We start from the raw sequence: 19,867 nt of genomic DNA, 5'->3' as shown, positions 1-19,867 counted from the left end.
TCTGGGGAAAAATGTTTCATAGTATCATTAACAAAATCTCCGAGGGTTTGCCATTTTTATATTTCAATGATATAGATTCCAAGCCGATTTGAAATATGCTTTACTGTTTTAATATTTTTTAAAGAGATCAACAGATATTACGCTGGAATTAAACTGTTACATTTCACTTTATACATCTGAAATTATTTTGAATATTGATATTGTGCACAGTATTGATTTGCTCACTGTTTTCGTTTTCATGGCTTGTTTCTTTTTTCAAACAGTAGTGCTGATTTTACTGTACTAAGGATATCTCACTCTTATACTTTTTCTCTGATCAACTTCATTCTCCGCGATTCTTGCTTTTGTTTGAAATATTTGGAACTTTTGCTGCTGAATAAAACCCACAGAAAATAGGAAAAAAAGTGCGTTCAGCGGAAATATCTTTTTGGTATAGCAATAGCATTGTTCAAATGTACGGCATGTTAATGTTTTTAAATTAATTGTTTATCTTTTTCAAAAACTGCCTTGTTATAGAAGTTTTCTTTGGATGGAGACGATAATCTTTTACTCTATTGTGATCTTTTCATGTCCAATAGCTGCAGGCTCTCTACACTTTTCACTTCGGAGGTTTTGACCTTCTCTTATCTCATTTCGCCTTTCACCTGTTTTCATCCTCCTTCGCCCAAGCACGGTCTCCTTCCTTAAACTTATTCATTCTCACTTCCACCCTCTTTTTTCCCATGTGATAAGTAAGTATAGGCCAGAAATATGTTCACCGAGCTCATTAATAAAAGTCATACACTAAAAATATTCTGTATTAGAGAGTCCTGAGAGCCATGGAATTGGGGAATTGAAGAAATATGGCACTGAAACCTGACCCGGTCTCAGGGCGTCCAATTCTGAGCAATTGGGATGCAGTCGGGTCTCAAAGTGGTATTATTTAGCCGTTTTACAGAGGGATGCATTTTCAAAATGGCTACTTTTCCGGGCAGTGGCATTTCCTTCATTTTGGTGGTCTGCTTTGGGTGAGAATTTCTCAAAAATTCATTGGTCAACCCTCTAAAAATTGATAAGAAAATGAAAGAGAGCATGTCGAACATCATTTTGCTGTTGAGCTTGGACACCTGTGAGAGTTGTGAGTAACAATAATTTTGAAATAAAAGGATTTATCATTGGTGTCTATGGGAATTTACTTACAAGGGTACGCCATCTACGTTGTCAAAGACCATCGACTAATACAGCGCCCTCATTAGTCAGGGTAATGCATGAGTAATCACAGTCTAAAACCCACGCACACAATGCTTCGCTGTTATGCTTCCGGTAGGATACCAGACCTACTATCTATTTACAAACATATAGGGTGCCATCACTCAGTAGTACTAGTAGTACCTCTTTGGGGAAGAATTGTTGGCTTCATGTAGTGCAATTCGTGGTTTATTTGCTTTCTTGTGAGTATCCCATTATCATTTATGTTGAAATGGCCAAATTGCAGGAACATCCTTGGTTATATTTTGGGCAGTACTTCACGTAAATCAAGTACTGTATTAGGGACAGTTTTTTAATAATTTAGTTTTAAGAGATACATTTTTCTTTGTCCTTATAACATGTATAACTGTCGCAAAACGTGATATGCTGCTCTCTCCCATGAAAATTGTTCTTATTGGGCCCAGTTTAGGCATCCCTGTATATACAACATACGTACTTGTACATGCATAGATACACCGAAATGGTAAGTTCCCACTTCTTGTGCCCTTACTGTGTAGATTACTAACCCGTTCTACATGTTGGCTGTTCATCTGGGAGCTTTTGCAACCCAAGGTCACAGCAAGGTGAAAACATTGCTGACTTGTCGTATTGTCTTTGTACTTTCACTGCAAAAGGTCACAAAGCACTCGGATGTCACAGAGTGATGCAGCGTCCATTTAGCTGCCAGCAAGAAGTTATAGTTTTACTTCAGTGAAGGAGTGTGGAACTGATTAAAATCTGTGACATCTTGCATCCTTTCCCTTGTATTGTGACGTGTTTTCGAATGTGATTCTGTTTCCTTTCTTGTAGGGATTGTGACTGTGTTTGACTTTATTAACTGTTAACTAGTCAAATGAAATAAATTCACGTGCCATGTTAAAACTGTTTTTACTCATTAAAAAAGAGCTCATTAAATATAATAACGAAAATAGCCCCCATGAATAAGTATTTTGCTCTCCCCCTTGTATTTTTAGTTTAGTCAGCCCCTCCCCTCCATCACACCCCCAGGGCTGTGTGTGTCAGTCCAGTCAGCATGCCGTACATGCATTGTTAGCGTACGTAAATTACTATTATTAGACCTGTATTCTGACATTAAAAATAACTCTGTGTACTTCAGTCTGCTGGGTGCTGTGCTAAGGGTAGGATCTGTGTGGAGGGCTTTGCAAGGTTTGCCTGGGCATGGCAAGGGCCAGGGAAGACCTGAATGTGATGACCAAGTAAGTTAACTTAGTCAAACCCCCTGGGTAGAGTTATGGTGCTTTAGCCATAAGCTACCCCACACTCTGAGACCATCATAAATGTTCACAATATCGTGATCTATGTGACCTATTAATTCAAATTGTACACCACTTGCCCTTTAAATAGTACAGTGGTACAAGTACGCAGATAGTTTTGTGTGTGTGTTTAATAAAATGATTTAATTTCAGCCGGCAAACATCTTTGATTTTTTTTCTAGGAAGGTTTGGGGTAATTATTGTGTACGGACGTGGTAAAAAGCTTGATGAGGTTAGTGGACACTTAGAAACTTAAAGGAACCAGGAAATAGAAATGTTTTTATAAATTTTACTAAAGCCCTTGAAATTGCACCTTTGGGTTTAAGTTAACCTAATTTGAAATTTTTGTTTTTCAATTTTTAACCCATATCTTGATGCTATGATGTCATCCAAGGCACTGAATCTCAATGTTGCACTGATTTCTGCCCAGAAAATTTCTAGATTTATTTAACCACTGCTTTGGCAGATTTTATTGTCTTTGGCAATTTATTGCTCTGTAAGTTACTTATTGCCGTATACTTGAAGTATATGGCAATAATCCAGCAAAAATCCTTTTCACAGAAATGTTCCCAGATAGCAAATTTGAGGTTCATAATTTGAACATGAAAACATGCAACCTGAACCATGTCTTCCTGGATTTACATCAAAGCAAAAGCGCTCTCACTTGTCCAGAAATGCTTGGTCAATTTTTAATGTTTGCAAAAGTGTACCGTTGAGTTCACATAACTCAAAAAGATGTTAGTCTTCATACATGGAAGAAGAGTACACAGATACACAAAAAGTGATTCTAAAAGAATTCATTTCCTGGATCCTGTAAGTGCTAAGGTAAATGTGGGGCTTTACTTTCCGATTATAAATACATCCTTCAACCAACTCCCCACCAAGAAAAAAAATAACCAGACTATGTAGACACGAATCCTCAGCTTGTTGGTTCAAAGTATAACGGTCTTCTAACATAGGTACACGTACCACGAAAGTCGGCCAGAAAGACAATTTTGTTTTATCTTAAACTTAAAGGTTCGTGTACCCCATTTATGAGAATTGACCCCAAGCTTCCTAGATGAAAAACGCATGCGCAACGGTTAAGATAACACACATTTTTCATAGTTACCCCTAACCTCCCTAAGAAAAAAGGTATTTCCAGCGCAAATGTGTCCTGATTCGGCTTCAACAGCTGGCACGAGCGACGACAACCCCAACGCTGTAAAACACAACGTCAAGTTAGGCACGATTTGCGTCTGCACATTTGCATTCCAGTGAGAGACACAACAGAGACGTCATCAGATCGGTTCATCATTTAATTATTTTAGATTCAAAGGTCTGGCATGAGGCGTCGGACACATAACTTTCGTCAAGTATCTTCAGGCATTGTCCAACTGAAGACATTTATCTGCATAGGTGAGAGCACATTAAGCCACAGTGAAGTCAATAACTGTACCGTAAAAAGTTCGTTTTGTTCTCCTGTCCGTGATTTTCAGCTAATTTGGCTTCAAGGCTCGGTTCTCTTACACGGATATCTTGTAGCACATCATGGGTGTGATACCTACAGCAGTTCTTTTATGTTTGGTCGGGCTAGCAATCTACGTGTACCTCGAACCCATCCCTGATGGCATCGAGATACCGTGGAAGATGAAGTTTGTAACCCGCTGTATTCGAATAGTAAGTAATTTATACCCCGAAATAACCTCAAAGGGATGACATACAGACTATATGTAATGTGATTACCAGTTAAAAGAAGTACTGGGGAATCCAATGAAATGTGATCCTTTATTCCGTTCTTGCAATTCATGTGTTTATCTTAAAAGTTGACCGTAGTAAATGGACAAAAATGGAAATTCTGCTGGCTTTTTATCAGATGTGGTATCCACAAAGCTGCCCACATACCCTGCTATGTCCCAGTTGTTCACAATATTGTCAGATTAGTGGCACTTTTTAACCGTTACGGGTAACCAAAACGTTACCCGAACACTAGTCCTACGGCAAGCGCTGCCCTCATCCAATGTACGTGCAGTTCAAGTTCACCGTGAAGCATACCGTGGAGAACACATAGCACTTGATAAAAAGAATACATGTGTGTTTATTTGATGATTAACCAGCAGCCGCGACGACTGCCATGGCTAATTGTTTTTCTTCTGATTTTGCAGCAATACTAACCATTTATTGTACAGAAGCTATCGACGCTCTCTCACTTCGGCGAATAAGATAACGAAAATATCGGACGTGGCCGGACTGGACTCAAGCCTGTAGAACATCATCTCATGCACTTGTATAGTATAGAAAAATCATTTCAGCACATCACTTTAAAAAACATTCTTATCATGTCTCAGAGCACTCGCTTGGCGTCGCTCATGCCGAAGAGACTAAGTGCGTGGTGTGCTGCCAAAGTAGAAGAGGCCAGGGTGTCCGGTGGCCCAAACATTACCTTCACGGACACGACATACAGTGGGGTCCTTGTGAGGGTGTTTGCCGACAAACCAGATGGGGAGAATGCAGCCAAACGTCCGGCGATCGTCTACTATCACGGTGGGGGATGGACTCGCGGTAACATAAGTAAGTGGACCCATGGCAGCGAATAACATATTACAGTGTGGGAGCGGGGGAGGGGGATAATTAATACATACGTGTATAGCAACTTCAGAACGCATTTTTCAGATCAGTGTACATTTTATGCTTGCACTACTAATGATTAAGACCCAACGTAGTCTGGACACAAGATTGGCTACGTCATTTGTTTACGTGGACAAATATATGTATATGGTAATTTATATAATGGGTTTTGCCCTTACCCAACGTATGTATTGATAAACACTCTATGCTCAGTGCTTGTCCGAGAGCTTGTGAAAAAATTCACAAGCTTACTCGGGTGGGACTCGAACCCACGACCTCCTGCTTACTAGTGCAGACGTCTTAACCACTCGACCACCGAGCTTACCGGGGTCGGTTGGCCGGTCCGAGTCAGGTGAAGCAGGTGAAAATATGTAGATGGTTGACCATAAGTGGCCATAATTGCTGCGTGTTTACATTGCTTCTGCTTTGTTCACATGTGCAATAATGTTACTGGTGGTATATCTTACGTACAGAGTTTTACCATCGTCTGACGGCGGAAATAGCGGAGGAAACGGGGTCGGTAGTCATTTCTGTGGAGTGAGTACCCATGTTAGATTCTCATTATTTTATCACTTTGTATTACCTCAGTGCAATGACAGATGAATCAACTGAGGTAAATGGATCCACTAAGGACTCACTTGAAATAAATTGGCCTCATCATATTAGGATTTGGGTCGTCCCTCGCTCCCCCACTTACAGGTGCAAAATGGATTTACACCACTGACTTGAAGTAAACATAATCACTCTGCCAAAGCCTAGAGTCAACAGTCAAAGACATGTCAGAGTTGTCATTCCTCCATAATAAAATCAACATTAGTTTCAAGTTATAAATCAAATCGTGCGTCTGTAACTGTACCAGTTACAAGTCTGGCCAGTGGCTAAAATTAATACGAGGAAAAATGGCAAAGACATGCTCATTGAGCTTGGTCGTAATCCAACAGTGCAGGCACAAAATAAAGAACCCCGAAGGGCCTTTTTGTTTCACACAAATCCAGATCACAATCAGTGGTCCCCATGCTGGTGCCCTCCTCCCATTAGGCGAGTTGTGGTGTCAGTGGACCAACGCCAGAATACTGAATCAGGTCTGGGCCTGTTTGGAATAAAAAAAAAGGCCCTAAATCACTTATCATTTGGGAGGTCGTTCTCTGAATCACGTGCACCGAATGTATTGGAATTATTTGAGCTGGTGCGACATCAGTGCTGAACCGTTTATTGTTGAAATTCCTAATGGGCGTATTGGATAGCTTGCGTTGAACGTCCCTGAGAGATGTCAAAAGTCTATTAAGAGGATGACAATTAAGAGCGGATTTTCTAAAATTAGTGAGTAAAATCAGTGAGCAATCAGTGCACCGGTATGACTACACGTGTACAAAGTTTCAACATATCTTAGATTTGTATTTAGAACTAATTTTGCTGCCTCAATCTCACAATACAGTTTCACACTCATCATACTCAAAACTGCAGGTACCGGTTGACCCCTGATCACATATTCCCTGCGGCCATAGATGACTGCACAGCAGCAACTGTCGGGTTCCTGCAGCATCTTGAAGACTTCAACGTTGACCCAACCAGAGTGGCCATTATGGGAGACAGTGCAGGCGGAAATCTAGCTGCTGCCGTCGCTCAGAGGTTGACCTTTATGCCACAGTACAAGGACCTGCCGAAGCTTAGGATGCAGGTTTTAATCTATCCTTGTCTTCAAGCCTTCGACTTCCAGACACCTTCTTACCAGCAGAACGGAGACTACGTCACCCTTATGCTTGACAGAGCGATGATGGCAGGTTTCTGGGCCGTGTATCTGGACAACAGGCCGTCCTTGACGACTTCAATGTCAGTAAACCAACACACTTCGGTAAAAGCCAAAGGTTCTTCCTTGGTAAAAAAATGCCTGTCCCACGATTTGATCCCGGAGGAATTTAAGCAGACAGGCTACAAAGAGCCTTCGACCAACTTTGGAAATGAAGGCATCTACGAGGAGATCAAAAGAGTTCTCTTGGATCCAGACTACGCTCCTCTCATGCGAGAAGACCTGAGAGGACTCCCAGAGGCGTACATCCTGACTGCCGAGTATGACGTCTTGAGGGATGACGGCATCATGTACGCCAAGCGACTGGAGAAAGCGGGAGTGCTGGTTACTTGGAAGCACTACAAGAAGGGATTCCATGCGATGTTTGGCTCCAAGAACGGGCCATTTGCGTCACCGTCAGGGAATCTGGCGTCGGCAGACCTCTTTGAATTCTTCAAAGAATACCTGTGACGTTCTCTCCTGTGTGAAACAGTTAAACTTTGAAATGAACTGCAATAGCTATTAAAATTTCTCAATAAATGTGTAGCAAATTGTCAAACTTTAAAGGGAAAGAGAGGCTCCTTGTCACCTGTAAGTATTTCCAGCTTGAAATTTTGGTTTTGGTGGAATGGGAGTACCATAACCACTGCTAACTCTGTTCAACCTTACGGCCTATTATAACTTACAGGTTTTGCGTACACGAAAGTGTGTAAATTTTGTAAATACTTCTACATGCGTGCAACAGAAGAGGAAAGTTCGCAAGTTCATGTTGTTTTGTTTTACTAAGCATATTCTGTACTTGATGGCCAAACTTCAGTTGCGACAATCAGTGTTGGTCGAAGTTCAAGGGTATGGAGGGCTCCCAGGCGCCAAGTGGACGAATTTTATCAGTGAAAGCATGATGAACTTCTTCGAAATTAGGAAATACGGAAAACGTTCATCCGTGCATGTAAAACACTAAAGGTACAGTACATGTATAATAAAGACCACTTTCTATTATAGTAGTGTAGTGGGCTGGGAAATTCCCTATTATCATTAAGTCAATATTTTGAGCTTTGAACTCTGCATGGATGCAAGGCGTGGTTTTGGGCAGGCCCTTGCTTGTATTTAGCCGCAAGTGGCCTACTTTTTGGCGCGACTTGTTTTACCTTTTTGGCGCCACTAGAATGATTGCTAGAAGTTTCCCACAGTCCTCAGTTTGCTTTTGACTTGGCTTGGGATCTTTTTGGTTTCGACTGGGAAAGCGAGCAGTATGGCTACGCTTGGGGTTTCTTAACAAAGCGAATTTTACCCCGGAATAAATATTCATCGAGCCAATCCTACAGAAATGTGAAGCACCAGCAATTTTTTCCCTGCCCCCGATTCGGCTTCCAATTCCTCCAGTGACGGACGGACCGCCCTCCCTGAGCGACCGGCCGGGAGACGCCCCGGACCGCTACGAATGGCGTCATAGACAAGGTGGAGGCTATGAGGCAGCATTTTATGCTTAAATTTTATCCGGAACTCGGTCTTGGATGTCTGCTCGGCCTGCATAGGTATATCCATTCGTTGAAGCATCCAATTTTCATCCATATACATAAAATAAATGTTTACGAGTGCAACAGCATAGTCGAGTCTGTGACCGGCAATTGATACGGAGCAGACCACCCAACCGAGCCCTGTACGCTACCTAAACGATCACGGCACGTTAGGCTAGTCCGTACATGGAACTCGGACAGCATTGAACTGACGTGCGTCATCAAATGCATGCATTTTTCGTTGTCTCGACACCGAGTTTAATCATAAAGTATGTTCAATTAAGACCAAATAATGCTGAAGTTAGAAAAGATAAACGGTTAAAATGTATTTTTAGACCTACCTCAATCAGACCATTTCATTAATATCAGAAGGAGGGACATAGACTCGTTCGGCTGGAAACGGCTTTTGATAATCACATGGAATTAATATTCTAGCATTTAATTACCGGTCACCTAATTTGTCACTCACATTTTAATTCATCGTTCAAACATTTAGTGACAAACCTGATAAGTAAATCTGATCAAAACTAATTGGTCTCACAGCAACATTTGTTTGAACAAAATCTGAATCTAAAAAAATAGATTAGTATTTCAAAAACATCGATTTGTCAAAAGACATCCGATCAGTTTTTAAATGTAAAAATTAGTTCTTAAAAGACTAATGTTATTTCTCAAATTGACGAATTTTCGGTGCAAGATGACCAACTCGTGTTGTCAGTGTGGCATTTAGTCTCGGTGTATGACTGTATTTTTTGGTTGGAGAGTATTGTTTGAAGCAATGGGCTAATCCCCATACAAGTGTGAAGCTCCAGTAATTCCTGTCGTCCGCCTGTCTCTCTCCGTTCCTTTTTCCTGCCCCCGATTCGGCCTCCAATTCCTCCTTCGATGGAGGACGCACCGCCACGCCTGAGCGATTGGCCGGGGGCGGACTTCTACAATAATTAATCGGCCATGTATCGAGAGCAAAGAAGGAAAAATTTGAAGTCCGCGTGGCGCAAAACTGAACGCTAACGCAAAATTATAAGGTCGCATCAAATATAGGTGCTTTGAATTCGCAAAGCTAAACACATTTCAACTAAAGAAATTTTCGCTTCAAGTGTTTTGCGCCGTCGAATCTGCTCCAATGTCGCTTTCACCTCAAGCATGAACCAGCCTTAACAATGCGTTAGCGGATACAACCATAGAGCTAGCTGTGTTCCTCTGTGATGCAACAAACCAGAGTTCGTTTAATAGAGTTCGTGAATTTACGAAATTGTCTCAGGGTAAATTGGTTCGTGACATTTTGCTAACCACGGGACTCAGCCTCGAATTCGTAATAACATCTAGGATGTCTTTTGATAAATCTTTGCTGCAGATATCGAAAACTCCCACTTCAAGCCTGCTTCAACTTCCGTCAACCGGCCGTTTTCACAGTCTGCAGTGTTCGAAGAAAACACCTTTCAGGCGAATGCTTACGAAGATTGGACTTGGAAACTATGTTTATACTGTTTAAAATGTCATCAACACAATATATTAAACTGTGGGACAGTACATTTAGTTAAGTTGTTGACATAAAAGGAAACTCGTTTCTCCCTCCAAACATTTAATGGTTCAGGAGCTACTTTTCAATTTTGAAACAAGAAAATTAAATATACAGACAGAAAGCACTGTGACTACTTTGGTTGTTCAAAGACGCCTTTTTAAAAATGCAGCGAAATCCAACTGTCCGAGTTTTTCTGTCGGAGAGCCAAATAATGCGCCAAACATCCCATGAAAGCCTCGCCGGTAGTGCTTCCAAGTGACCGGCACTCCAGCCTTCTCCAGTCGTTTTGCATACATGATGCCGTCATCCCTCAAGACGTCATACTCGGCAGTCAGGATGTACGCCTCTGGGAGTCCTGTCAGGTCTTCTCGCATGAGAGGAGCGTAGTCTGGATCCAAGAGAACGTCTTTGATCTCCCTGTAGATGCCTTCATCCCCGAAGTCGGTTGAGGGTGACTCGTAGCTCGTCTGTTTGAACTCGTCCGGGATGAGATCGTGCGACAAGCATTTCCTCACCAAAGGAGAGGCTTTGGCGCTTGGCGAGGTGTGTAGGTTTGTCCTCATTTTGTAGTCCAGGCTGGAGTTACCGTTCATATAGTTGTCGGCCGCCATGACCGTGTATCGCCTGTTCATGATTACGCTTGTGTAATCTCCGTTCTGCTGGTAGGACGGAGTCTGGAAGTCGAACGCCTGAAGCATCGGGTAGATGAGAATCTGGAGCTTCAACCTTGGTAGGCTCTCGTACTTTTGGTCAAAGGTCAATCGCTGCGCCACGGCGGCCGCCAGGTTGCCCCCGGCGCTATCGCCCATGACTGCAACTCTGGTGGGATCAACGTTGAAGGCAAGGGCGCGCTGCATGAACCATATGGTAGCCACTGTGCAGTCATCGATGGCGGCAGGGAAGCGGTGTTTGGGTGCCAGACGATATCTGTTCGGTACAAATGATAAAATGAATTAACCTTCTGTAATTTGTTTTAGCTATTGCAAATAGATCAATGCCTCCGATATGTAAATTAAAGGAGATGGACGTGGTGGGAAATCAAAAGTAAGTTTAGAATCTGATTTGTTTCTCTTTTTAAAAATCTCCTTTAACACTTACTCAACAGATATCAGCATCACGTGGAATTTTCTTGCTATATGCGCAGTCTGACTGTGGTAGGAATCTGACAGAGCATAATAGAGGAAGCTATCAATTTTTTTTCACACCTACAAACGAAGGGAAAAGATTCGTCTTCTAATTTCAGTTGAATTTAATCAAGAGATTAATATTCTTTGAAGCATTCAGAACTATGCAAGTATTAGAGTAAGAAAGTATCAAAACAAAGTAGCAATATGAAGTCACGTGTTGTTGCCTCCTGAAAGTTTGCTGCATTTTACCCCTGGTGTAACCATTATCAAATATAGGAAAACAAGACCAACATTACTTTGCCAAAGGTAAAGTCCTTGGACACTTAATAGAGGTCAAAGTGTATAACAAACTTTTTCTTATAGATGAAACTTGACTTGAAAAACATGACTTGTTGTGTTCAGCTCAAATGTAATATTTTCATGATGCTGCATTTTGCTGAAATGCAACCTGCAATATGTGCCCACTTCCATTTAAATCACCAAAGTTACCCAAATTCATCATCATGAAGCCACCCCCATGGAAGAAGACAATCGCTGGGCGAAGCGTCGGCTCCCCAGATGTTCTGGTGGCGCCTTTGAAGTCATAGTCGAAGATGCGCACTCGTACTCCATCGAACACGGCGTCCGTAGTCGTTACATTCACGGCCACGAGAGGGATCACAGAGTAGATGCATTTTTCTATCCACAACGCTAGACGGGCTGGCAGGGCAGGAACGAGGTTGTGCACGACTTCACTGTAGAAGAGTCCCTGGAAACACGCACGTGACCTTATTGAAAGCCCATCCGACATGCTTTCAGGTTCATATTAATGGCTAGAAAAAACTATACATGTATCTCCAATTATGGTAATTAGATTCTATTTGAAAGGTTTGACTGCTAACTTATTTTTGCTTGAAGGAAGTTTTCTATTCTCAAAACAAGTCTAGTGCTTACTGCTTTAAACTGGCTTTGTCTAAAAAGTAACTCTTGAGGGAGAGGAGGCAATGTCAGCTGCCCGATCTTAAGCAGATATGGTGCAGGTTACACTTTCGGGATTTTTGTCAAATACATTCCTTACAGAAAGCCAAAATAAAGGCCTATTCCATGGCAAAAGTTATCTGATTTTAAGTATAGCTTTGTGCCCGCTAGCATGAACAAAACTCACATAATCAACTACTCTGGAGGCCATCTTCAACTGCCAAGGGCTGTCTAGCTCCGGCGGTATGGGTTCAAGCGTCAGACAGAGTACGATAGCAGCAATCACGGCCAGCAACACTTTACTCCGTCCTGCCATCTTGATGATCCACGATCATTGACAAACAAATGCGATGAAAAGTGCAGTCTTGCGTAATGTCAGATCGAAATAAGTTTTGCAATTGTTTATAAGAATATTTTCAGTGTTAAACATAGCTGAGGTATTCCCTTGGTAGAAATGCCTTTAAAGTTGTTCGTGTGAATCTCGTTGGACTTTCCTTCACATGAGCTTTATCACTTGCTGAGTCAGAATGACACACCATGCACTCAACTTGAACTTAGAGTTTGCAATATTTACTTAATTATTCCTATCATATCAAAGGACAAAGTCAACCAATTGTAACGTCAACTAACCGCAGACGCGTAATCTGTTGAACTTTGCCGCAGTGTCCTCAGCATACGCCGTGAACGAATTACACAACCACTATTAATAGGCCTAAGCATGCCTGGAAAAGCCGCCAACACGTGCAGCTAAAGGCGCCTTTCCATATGCGCAGCAACACTTGCTCCACGCGTTGCGTATTTGTTAAAATCGCTCTATGAGCAAGTTTGACGGCCGAACGCGACGCACACATGTGTTATGTTAATAGGTCGACTTTTGTGTCAGAACGCATGAACGCATCGTATACGCAACGCGCCAAAAAACATACATTTGGAAAGTCGCCTTTAGGCGACCGCCTATCGGCGCTTATGCTATTGCTGGACGTAACCATATAGCCCGGGCGAAGTGATAGAATTAGCCAAACCCGATTGCACGACGTCACTGAAAGGAGCTCTGTCACATGACTTCTTATCATTGGCCTTATCCACAGTAGGCCATCTTGAATTGAACTTGTGGTGATCCCTTTAAAAGTTTCTAAAATACAAGTCCAGACCAACTTATCGATATGATTATAAACGGTCGGATTATTACAATAATTCAGGAGGGACTGCCATTATACGTATACATGTATAACAATGCAGTTTATGATGAAGAAGTGAAAACAACTGACCAAATATGAAAATGCATATGAGTATCATCTGCACCTCTTTACAACTTCGAGGAAAATCCAATTACATTGTACATTGATTATTGATAGGTAATATTTTCTTTTTGGCACTAGCCACACTTTTTCTTCTCAAACGTTTGGTACCTTTTTTCCATTTCTTCAAGAGCGTTCGAGTTTAAATATTTTGAGATGTTCTTTAGCGAAATCTACGAAATCTTGGAACATTTGTTCGCCAACGTCGAATTCAAAGGGCCAAGAAGGACCAAAAACTCCGTGGAATCCACCATCATAATGCACCCATCGGACCGGTACCCCAGCTTCCCTGACTCTAATGGCGTAGAATACGCCGTGGTCCCTCACGGCATCATACTCACAGGTGGCTACGAAGGTGGGCGGCAACTTGCTCATATTTTGCCTCATCAGAGGGCTAAGTCGGGGGTCTAGGACTTTGTCTTTGATTTCATCCCACAAACCCTCTGCCTCGACATAATGTTCGTGACTGGCAGGGTTTAGGAGAGGGAGGAAGTCATAACTGCGCAAGCGGAGAGGAAGAAGGGAGTGATTCACGTATTGCAGTTGTGGTGCGTTGCTGAGCCTGAATTCTAAGGGAATGTGTACATTGCGGAGAAGGGCATTTTGCAGTCTCTCATGCTCGCCACCTATCAAGTAGAAGCTGAAGAACATGCTAGCTTCATCCCAGGTGACTATGGAGCCGTCCATACCAAAATGGAACTTGGATAGGAGAGTTCCTGGAGTGTGGCTGTCAATGAGCTGGGTGAGAGGGTAAATGGGTGCCTGGAAAGCAAAATCTGGGTAGGCCTGGTCGTCGTGCAACTCCTGCGAAACTGCAACTGCTAGTGTACCGCCAGCGCTATCCCCCGCGATGCCGATTCGCGAATGGTCCACCCCAAACTCATGAGCGTGGTCCATGAACCATTTGGAGGCATTTAGGGTGTCCTCAAAAGCAGCTGGGAAGGGATGCTCTGGGGCAAGACGATAACTACGAAAGGAATCGCAAATTTACAATACGAAAATGGACGCACTTAAGAAGCTTTAAGGCAATGTCAAGGTTCGTATGAGCTGCAAGATTTTATCTCCTGACTTATTGTTTCAGATTTGAAAAGCAATCAAACATTAATCACTTACTCTACTGATACGACAGTACAGTTTAACGTCTCTGCCATGCGTCTGGTTATAAGGTCAAAAGAAGCTGTGAAAATAAACAATTAGAAAGGGAAGAGACTTAGTTTCAGTAGGGGCAGCATGTCTTGTTTTGTCTAAGAAGATTCTGAGAATCTGGGAACAATTTGAGAAATTATCACTGTGGAAATATTCACCAATACAATTGTCTTGAAATAGAAATTACCCGAATTTGAAATTAAGCTTATGTATAGAAGCTATAAAAACAACTCCACAAATATGAATCATTTCCAGTAGTTTTAGTGAAGACAGCTCAGTGTGGGCTGTTTCATGGTCTTATGATTTGCTTTTATTTTGTTTTGTTGTCTTATCTGTTTTTAGCTTCTTACCTGCACTCCCGACAGCAAAAGCCCCTCCGTGAGCATAAACCAGCGCTGGTCCATTACCGGGCTCCCTTCTGATAGGCTGGTAAAGGCGAACTCTGACCCCACCGAAGGTTGTGACAGAAGCCCGGATGTTTGATCCTGGAACTTCCAAAGGCGTAGGTCGAACGAGGATGTCAACAAAAAAACGAAAACTGTCGACGTATGAGGTAGACGCTAATAGGGACAGTGCCTTAGACTGGTAGAAAGCCATACAAAAGTGAAAGAACAAAGTGGTTAACAGTTTATTGGTACATATTGGTGATCGTCGAAAGATTGTTGACTTTCAACAGGTACATGTGATGACTAAGGAAATTCTCATAAGTTATCATTGACCTTTACTTAAAACGCTACAGGGGTTAACACCTTTTTCGCATTTTGTATGTGCCAAGACACTGAATGAACCTGCACATTCCATACTGAGAGGTGCAAGAAATAAGCAACTGCATATGCCATTTCCTCAAGATGCAATGCGTCTTTCGCTCTTTGTAATTGAGCAAACCGCAGAAAAACTTGGCACGCTGTCAAGTGCAAAAGACGCAATGCGTCTTAATGTGTACAAGACACGGCATTTTCCCCACACACCTCTTGTGTTCATTCTATCGTCTTCCAAAACCATCGCAATGTGAATCTAATTTTGTAGCGTCACAATACTGTTGTGACTGTTGAGGTCAACTTGTCAAGATATTAACTACATATGCTACACATTGACAATAACTGCTTTGGCTTTTGAATGATTTCTACTTATTAAAGATTTCCAAAGGTAAGTAAATGTAATTGGTTTCCCCTTTACAGGCTTATGGTTCCACATCTGTGCTTCCATCACGGTTTTTTTCTCAACACATATGAATTCAAATCCAAATTACATAATAACTTTACCATATCAGACACCAATCGCTTGCTGGCCAGAAAACACCTGTACTTCCACGGGTTCCGGATGCCGTCCGGTGTTGGCGAACCGAGGTAGTAGGCGGTTATCAAAATGGTCACCGTGACCACGAGAACCACGCCAAATTTGACACGAGATCCTTTCTGAGATTGCTCAAATGACCTGGTGAGGAAGCCGTGACATACAGTTTATTGAAATAAATTTAGTTTTGGAGGGGGGACACGGTCGTATGCCGCTCTCTAGACGCGGATTCAGGCCAACGTTCGTGACGTCCTCCAATTCTTGAGGCTTTTGTACAATCGTGCACCGTTTGGGAGCTTCCAAAATTGTTCCAAATGGTTGGAAATATGTCCTGAGTACTTAGACAAATTTCAACAGATTTTGTAGTCGGTTCGAGCAGGAAGGTGACATACACCCTCTCAGAGATGTTGGTCCTCCCCCATTTGTAATCGCGGAGGTGGACACTTGAATGCAAGGAAAGCTTCAGGTCCCGATGGAATTTGATATCGTTTACTGAAATCATGCTCTGGTGAACTTTATTTTATGTTTACATCAATTTTTAATTGGTCTTTAACATCGTGTAAAATTCCACAGGTTTTAAAAAAATCAATTATAGTTCCAGTACCGAAAAAAACTCTTGTAAACAGCTTCAACGATTATCAGCCAGTGGCACTCACATCGCAAGTCATGAAATCACCAGGGCGTATTGTTTTGGATTATCTTAAATTAAGTCTGCAATTTCAAAATCCCAGGATCCTTTACAATTTGCATACCGTGCCAACCGATCTTTCGATGATGCTGCATCACTCGTACTTCATTATGTGTTCAAACATTTAAACAGTAGATTTAACATATGCCAGACTTTTGATAATTGATTTCAGTTCTGCATTTGATACAATACCACCATCTAAATTATACAATAAGCTCGCTGAACTCGGTATTAACTCATCACATTGTAGCTGGATTTACGATTTTCTGATACTGATCACAGTCAAGTTGTTAGAGTGAATTCTTTCATCCCAACTCAGCTGTTACGAATACCGGCGCTCCCCATGGGTGTGTGCTATCACTATTGCTATATTCATTGTACACTTATGATTGTGTTTCTTCATTTGATGACTGTAAAATTGTCAAATATGCTGATGACACAACCATTGTTGGGCTTATTATGAGTAATGATGAGTATAATTGTCGCAATCAAATTCAGCAATTTACTCAGTGGTGCTCTGATAATAATTTATACCTCAATGTAGTGAAGACAAAAGAGATCATTGTCAATTTCTGTACAACTCCAATTGCAATCGCTCCCTTTGCTATCAACGAAAATGATGTAGAAATTGGAGATTGTTTTAAATTTCTGGGTATTTATTTAACAAATGATCTGAGTTGGAGTACTTATGTTATGCATTGCATCAAGAAAGCACAGAAACGGCTCTTCTACCTCCGATGCCTGAAGAGTTTCCACTCATCCAGTGATCTGCTGGTCAAGTTCTATCGAGCAGTGGTAGAAAGTGTATTAACACAATCCATCACTGTGTGGTATGGAAGTACCACCATGGCTGACCGGCAGGCACTGGAGAAAGTGGTTAAGTTAGCTGCACGTATTATTGGTAGAGATCTCACGCCAGTTTTAGACATTTACAGATCTAGAGTGGAGAACAGGACCAGCGGTATTATTATTGATGAATTCCACCCAGCTAATGAGTTATTTGAGTTGTTAAGATCAGGGAAACGGTACAGAGTAATTGAGTGTGATACAGAACGGTTCAGAAGAGGCTTTTACCCAACTGCAGTCAGGGGACCGAATGAAACCAAGTAATTTGTCAATTTGTTCGTTTCGAGTGTTATTAAAATTAATTCTTTTTATTGCTTAATTATTTTATTGTTATAAATATGTATTTCTTAACTTTTAGTACGTATTGTATTTTAATGCACGGGAGCCGAAGCAATTTCTATTGTAAATGTATTTATATAAATAGCAATCAATCAATCAGCGCACTAAACTCACTACAACTTCCATGTTGTAAATTCTCAGGTTTTGTACATTAAACTGGAAATGTGTTTCCCGTTTTTCACCTGAAAATGGTGCATACATTCTGTGCCGGTGTAGTTGCATCTGTCATGTTTCCAAAGACTTGTGTAGATTGTACCTCAAAAGTGATGTGTTGTATATGCAGTCTTCCAGTTGTAAACTTCAACCATTAGAGTCGTTGTGGGTTGTTCAACATGTATGATCATTTTCAACCAAAGCATTATTGTCTACTGGCAAAATTTCGCAGTAATAGTTCTCCGTGGTCAAATCTATTAGTGATTGTTTGGCAGCACCATCAACACCGGCGAACGTCAAGCCGGAATTTCCGGAGAACAAATTAACTTTGCAACCTTTGGCTCGATATTCGACATAAAATGCCGTTAACGTAAGTCGACCATTAGTAAAGCTGTTTCAGCTGAAGATAAAGTTGCGAATCTACCTTGCCTTGAACCCTGTACGAATTGATAATGATGATATATCAAATGCACGTTTGTGTCGATATCTAAGCTTAATGTCCATTGATATAATCCTTGTTGAAGGCAATCCTGTTTATAGAGCCATCAAGGATGAAGTAGGATTTTTTTTAATGCTAGATAAGTTTAGATTTGCACCTAGTTTTGTATTGGGAAGCATTTCTAGCAGTGATTCCCGAAGATTAGTTGAAATTTTAACCGCCACTGTACAAACGTTTCTAGAAAATGGCTAATGGTTTATGAGGACCTTTTGAAAACTTTAGGTAAGAAATCTTAAATGTTGACGAGGAGCTAGTGTAATTTCTGGAGGCGACAACGTTAACAGTTGGAGTGGTGGGAGATGAGAGTTTTAAGGTCTTAAAACCTAAATTTAAATATCAAAGATTTTTTATGGTACCTTTCCGTCAGACACTAAAATCAAGTGGTTTTTATACGACGCAAGCGACTGTAATACACTGACACGCCCTATTTCGGGAATATAAATGGTAGTTTGGAATCATGATTCGTGAAGGAAATGTGTCATAGAAGACAGGTCTTGGCTTTTGGCATTTTGCGAATATAAGTGTGGCAACCACTAAACTCGCCATTAAGCTCTAGCTGTCTTTAGATTTACTATTTTATCATAATTTCTTAGTTCCGTTAGACAAAACGCCTCTGAAGAATAGGTAGATGTCCACTACGATCAATACACAGTCTATTATTCGGTACATGAATCACCATAATGGGATCATTGTGTTTTCAGATGACATCAGTGGCGTAACAAATTTACAAAGGGCACTTGGCCGGCCCTCAATCTGTGGAGGGAGGCACTCGGTGGATTTGGTCACAGTTAAAATAATAACCAAGGTGGCCCATCACCAGATTTTGCTTCAATCCTGAATATTCTGGGCCTGGAGGAGAGGTATACAAGCACGGATCCCAAAGCCCCCACCCCCCCACCCCACCCTAGTTACGTCCCCATATTACATTTAACAGTTTCTCTTGTCGGTGGTCTGTATCAGTAATATATGTAGTTTAAGGCATTGAGAATTCACACTTACATTTTTCGGCCTTTGGAAAACTGGAACTCAGTCTCCGTTGTTTCTACAAACACGCATCCGATGTCAAAATGAAGACGGTAACGGTGACGGATAATTTTGAAAAGGGAAATGAGTTTTAGTTACTAGTGTGATGCAGGGGACACTTTGGCATTCAGTATCGACTCCCAGTCACTAGCAACTTTGGAATGAAGTTCAAAACTAATTAACACAGGCAACTGAAATATCCTCTGACTGCCCAAGTTTATTAAAGGTCGAGGGACTTTGTACAAAGGGGTTTTATGCGTACACACGTTATATACAGTTTGCGTCTTGGATTGTGATAAATTACTATTGACAATTCTTCTGCATGCACTTGACCGATCAAAATGTTATCAAATAATCCTGATAGTCCTTATTTAGAATCCGTTCAGTAAAATATTAACCAGAAAACTTACAAAGAATGGGGGCATAGGTCTAACGACAAAGAAAGAAAGAGTCGAGGATGATTTATGGCTACAAAGCACTGGTGCACAGCACGCACGCCGGGGAACAGCAAGCTTAGCCACTGTCAGACCAGCCCAGTGCAATCTTCAGCCTTGACCATAATTTC

General features: G+C 41.5%; 3 protein-coding genes across 8 annotated transcripts; 1 reads left to right on the top strand and 2 right to left on the bottom strand.

Annotated features, from left to right (window-relative positions):
- Positions 1-1,314: 1,314 nt before the first annotated feature.
- On the top strand, positions 1,315-7,916 carry LOC110985378 (neutral cholesterol ester hydrolase 1-like). 5 transcript variants are annotated; one of them, XM_022246354.2, is made up of 7 exons: positions 1,315-1,430; positions 2,345-2,444; positions 2,684-2,733; positions 3,980-4,160; positions 4,829-5,051; positions 5,582-5,645; positions 6,573-7,916. In XM_022246354.2, the coding sequence occupies exons 4-7, from the start codon at positions 4,032-4,034 to the stop codon at positions 7,363-7,365; spliced, it is 1,209 nt and encodes a 402-aa protein (XP_022102046.2). In that variant the 5' UTR covers positions 1,315-1,430; positions 2,345-2,444; positions 2,684-2,733; positions 3,980-4,031; the 3' UTR covers positions 7,366-7,916. The 5 variants fall into 5 exon arrangements, with proteins under 5 accessions (XP_022102046.2, XP_022102050.2, XP_022102048.2 ...); XM_022246358.2 differs by lacking the exon at positions 2,684-2,733; XM_022246357.2 differs by lacking the exon at positions 2,345-2,444 and having other exon boundaries at positions 1,336-1,430.
- A 725-nt stretch (positions 7,917-8,641) lies between these two features.
- On the bottom strand, positions 8,642-13,413 carry LOC110985380 (neutral cholesterol ester hydrolase 1-like). 2 transcript variants are annotated; one of them, XM_087145730.1, is made up of 4 exons: positions 12,205-13,413; positions 11,550-11,808; positions 11,032-11,095; positions 8,642-10,860 (listed from the first exon to the last, which is right to left on the bottom strand). In XM_087145730.1, the coding sequence occupies exons 1-4, from the start codon at positions 12,331-12,333 to the stop codon at positions 10,077-10,079; spliced, it is 1,236 nt and encodes a 411-aa protein (XP_087001856.1). In that variant the 5' UTR covers positions 12,334-13,413; the 3' UTR covers positions 8,642-10,076. The 2 variants fall into 2 exon arrangements, with proteins under 2 accessions (XP_087001856.1, XP_087001857.1); XM_087145731.1 differs by having other exon boundaries at positions 11,550-11,827; positions 12,205-12,331.
- LOC110985374 (arylacetamide deacetylase-like) lies at positions 12,572-19,498 on the bottom strand. Its single transcript, XM_087145728.1, has 5 exons — positions 19,279-19,498; positions 15,724-15,895; positions 14,812-15,043; positions 14,429-14,492; positions 12,572-14,282 (listed from the first exon to the last, which is right to left on the bottom strand). Coding segments are annotated over exons 1-5 (1,311 nt in total). The 5' UTR covers positions 19,281-19,498; the 3' UTR covers positions 12,572-13,441.
- Positions 19,499-19,867: the final 369 nt, after the last annotated feature.

Source organism: Acanthaster planci, linkage group LG14, assembly GCF_054643075.1.
Source record: "Acanthaster planci isolate LZ-2023a linkage group LG14, COTS_SCS, whole genome shotgun sequence".
In the NCBI taxonomy this organism is placed as follows: Eukaryota; Metazoa; Echinodermata; class Asteroidea; order Valvatida; family Acanthasteridae; genus Acanthaster; species Acanthaster planci.
The sequence above is the reverse complement of the archived record's forward strand: the minus strand, read 5'-3'. Positions and strand labels throughout refer to the sequence as shown.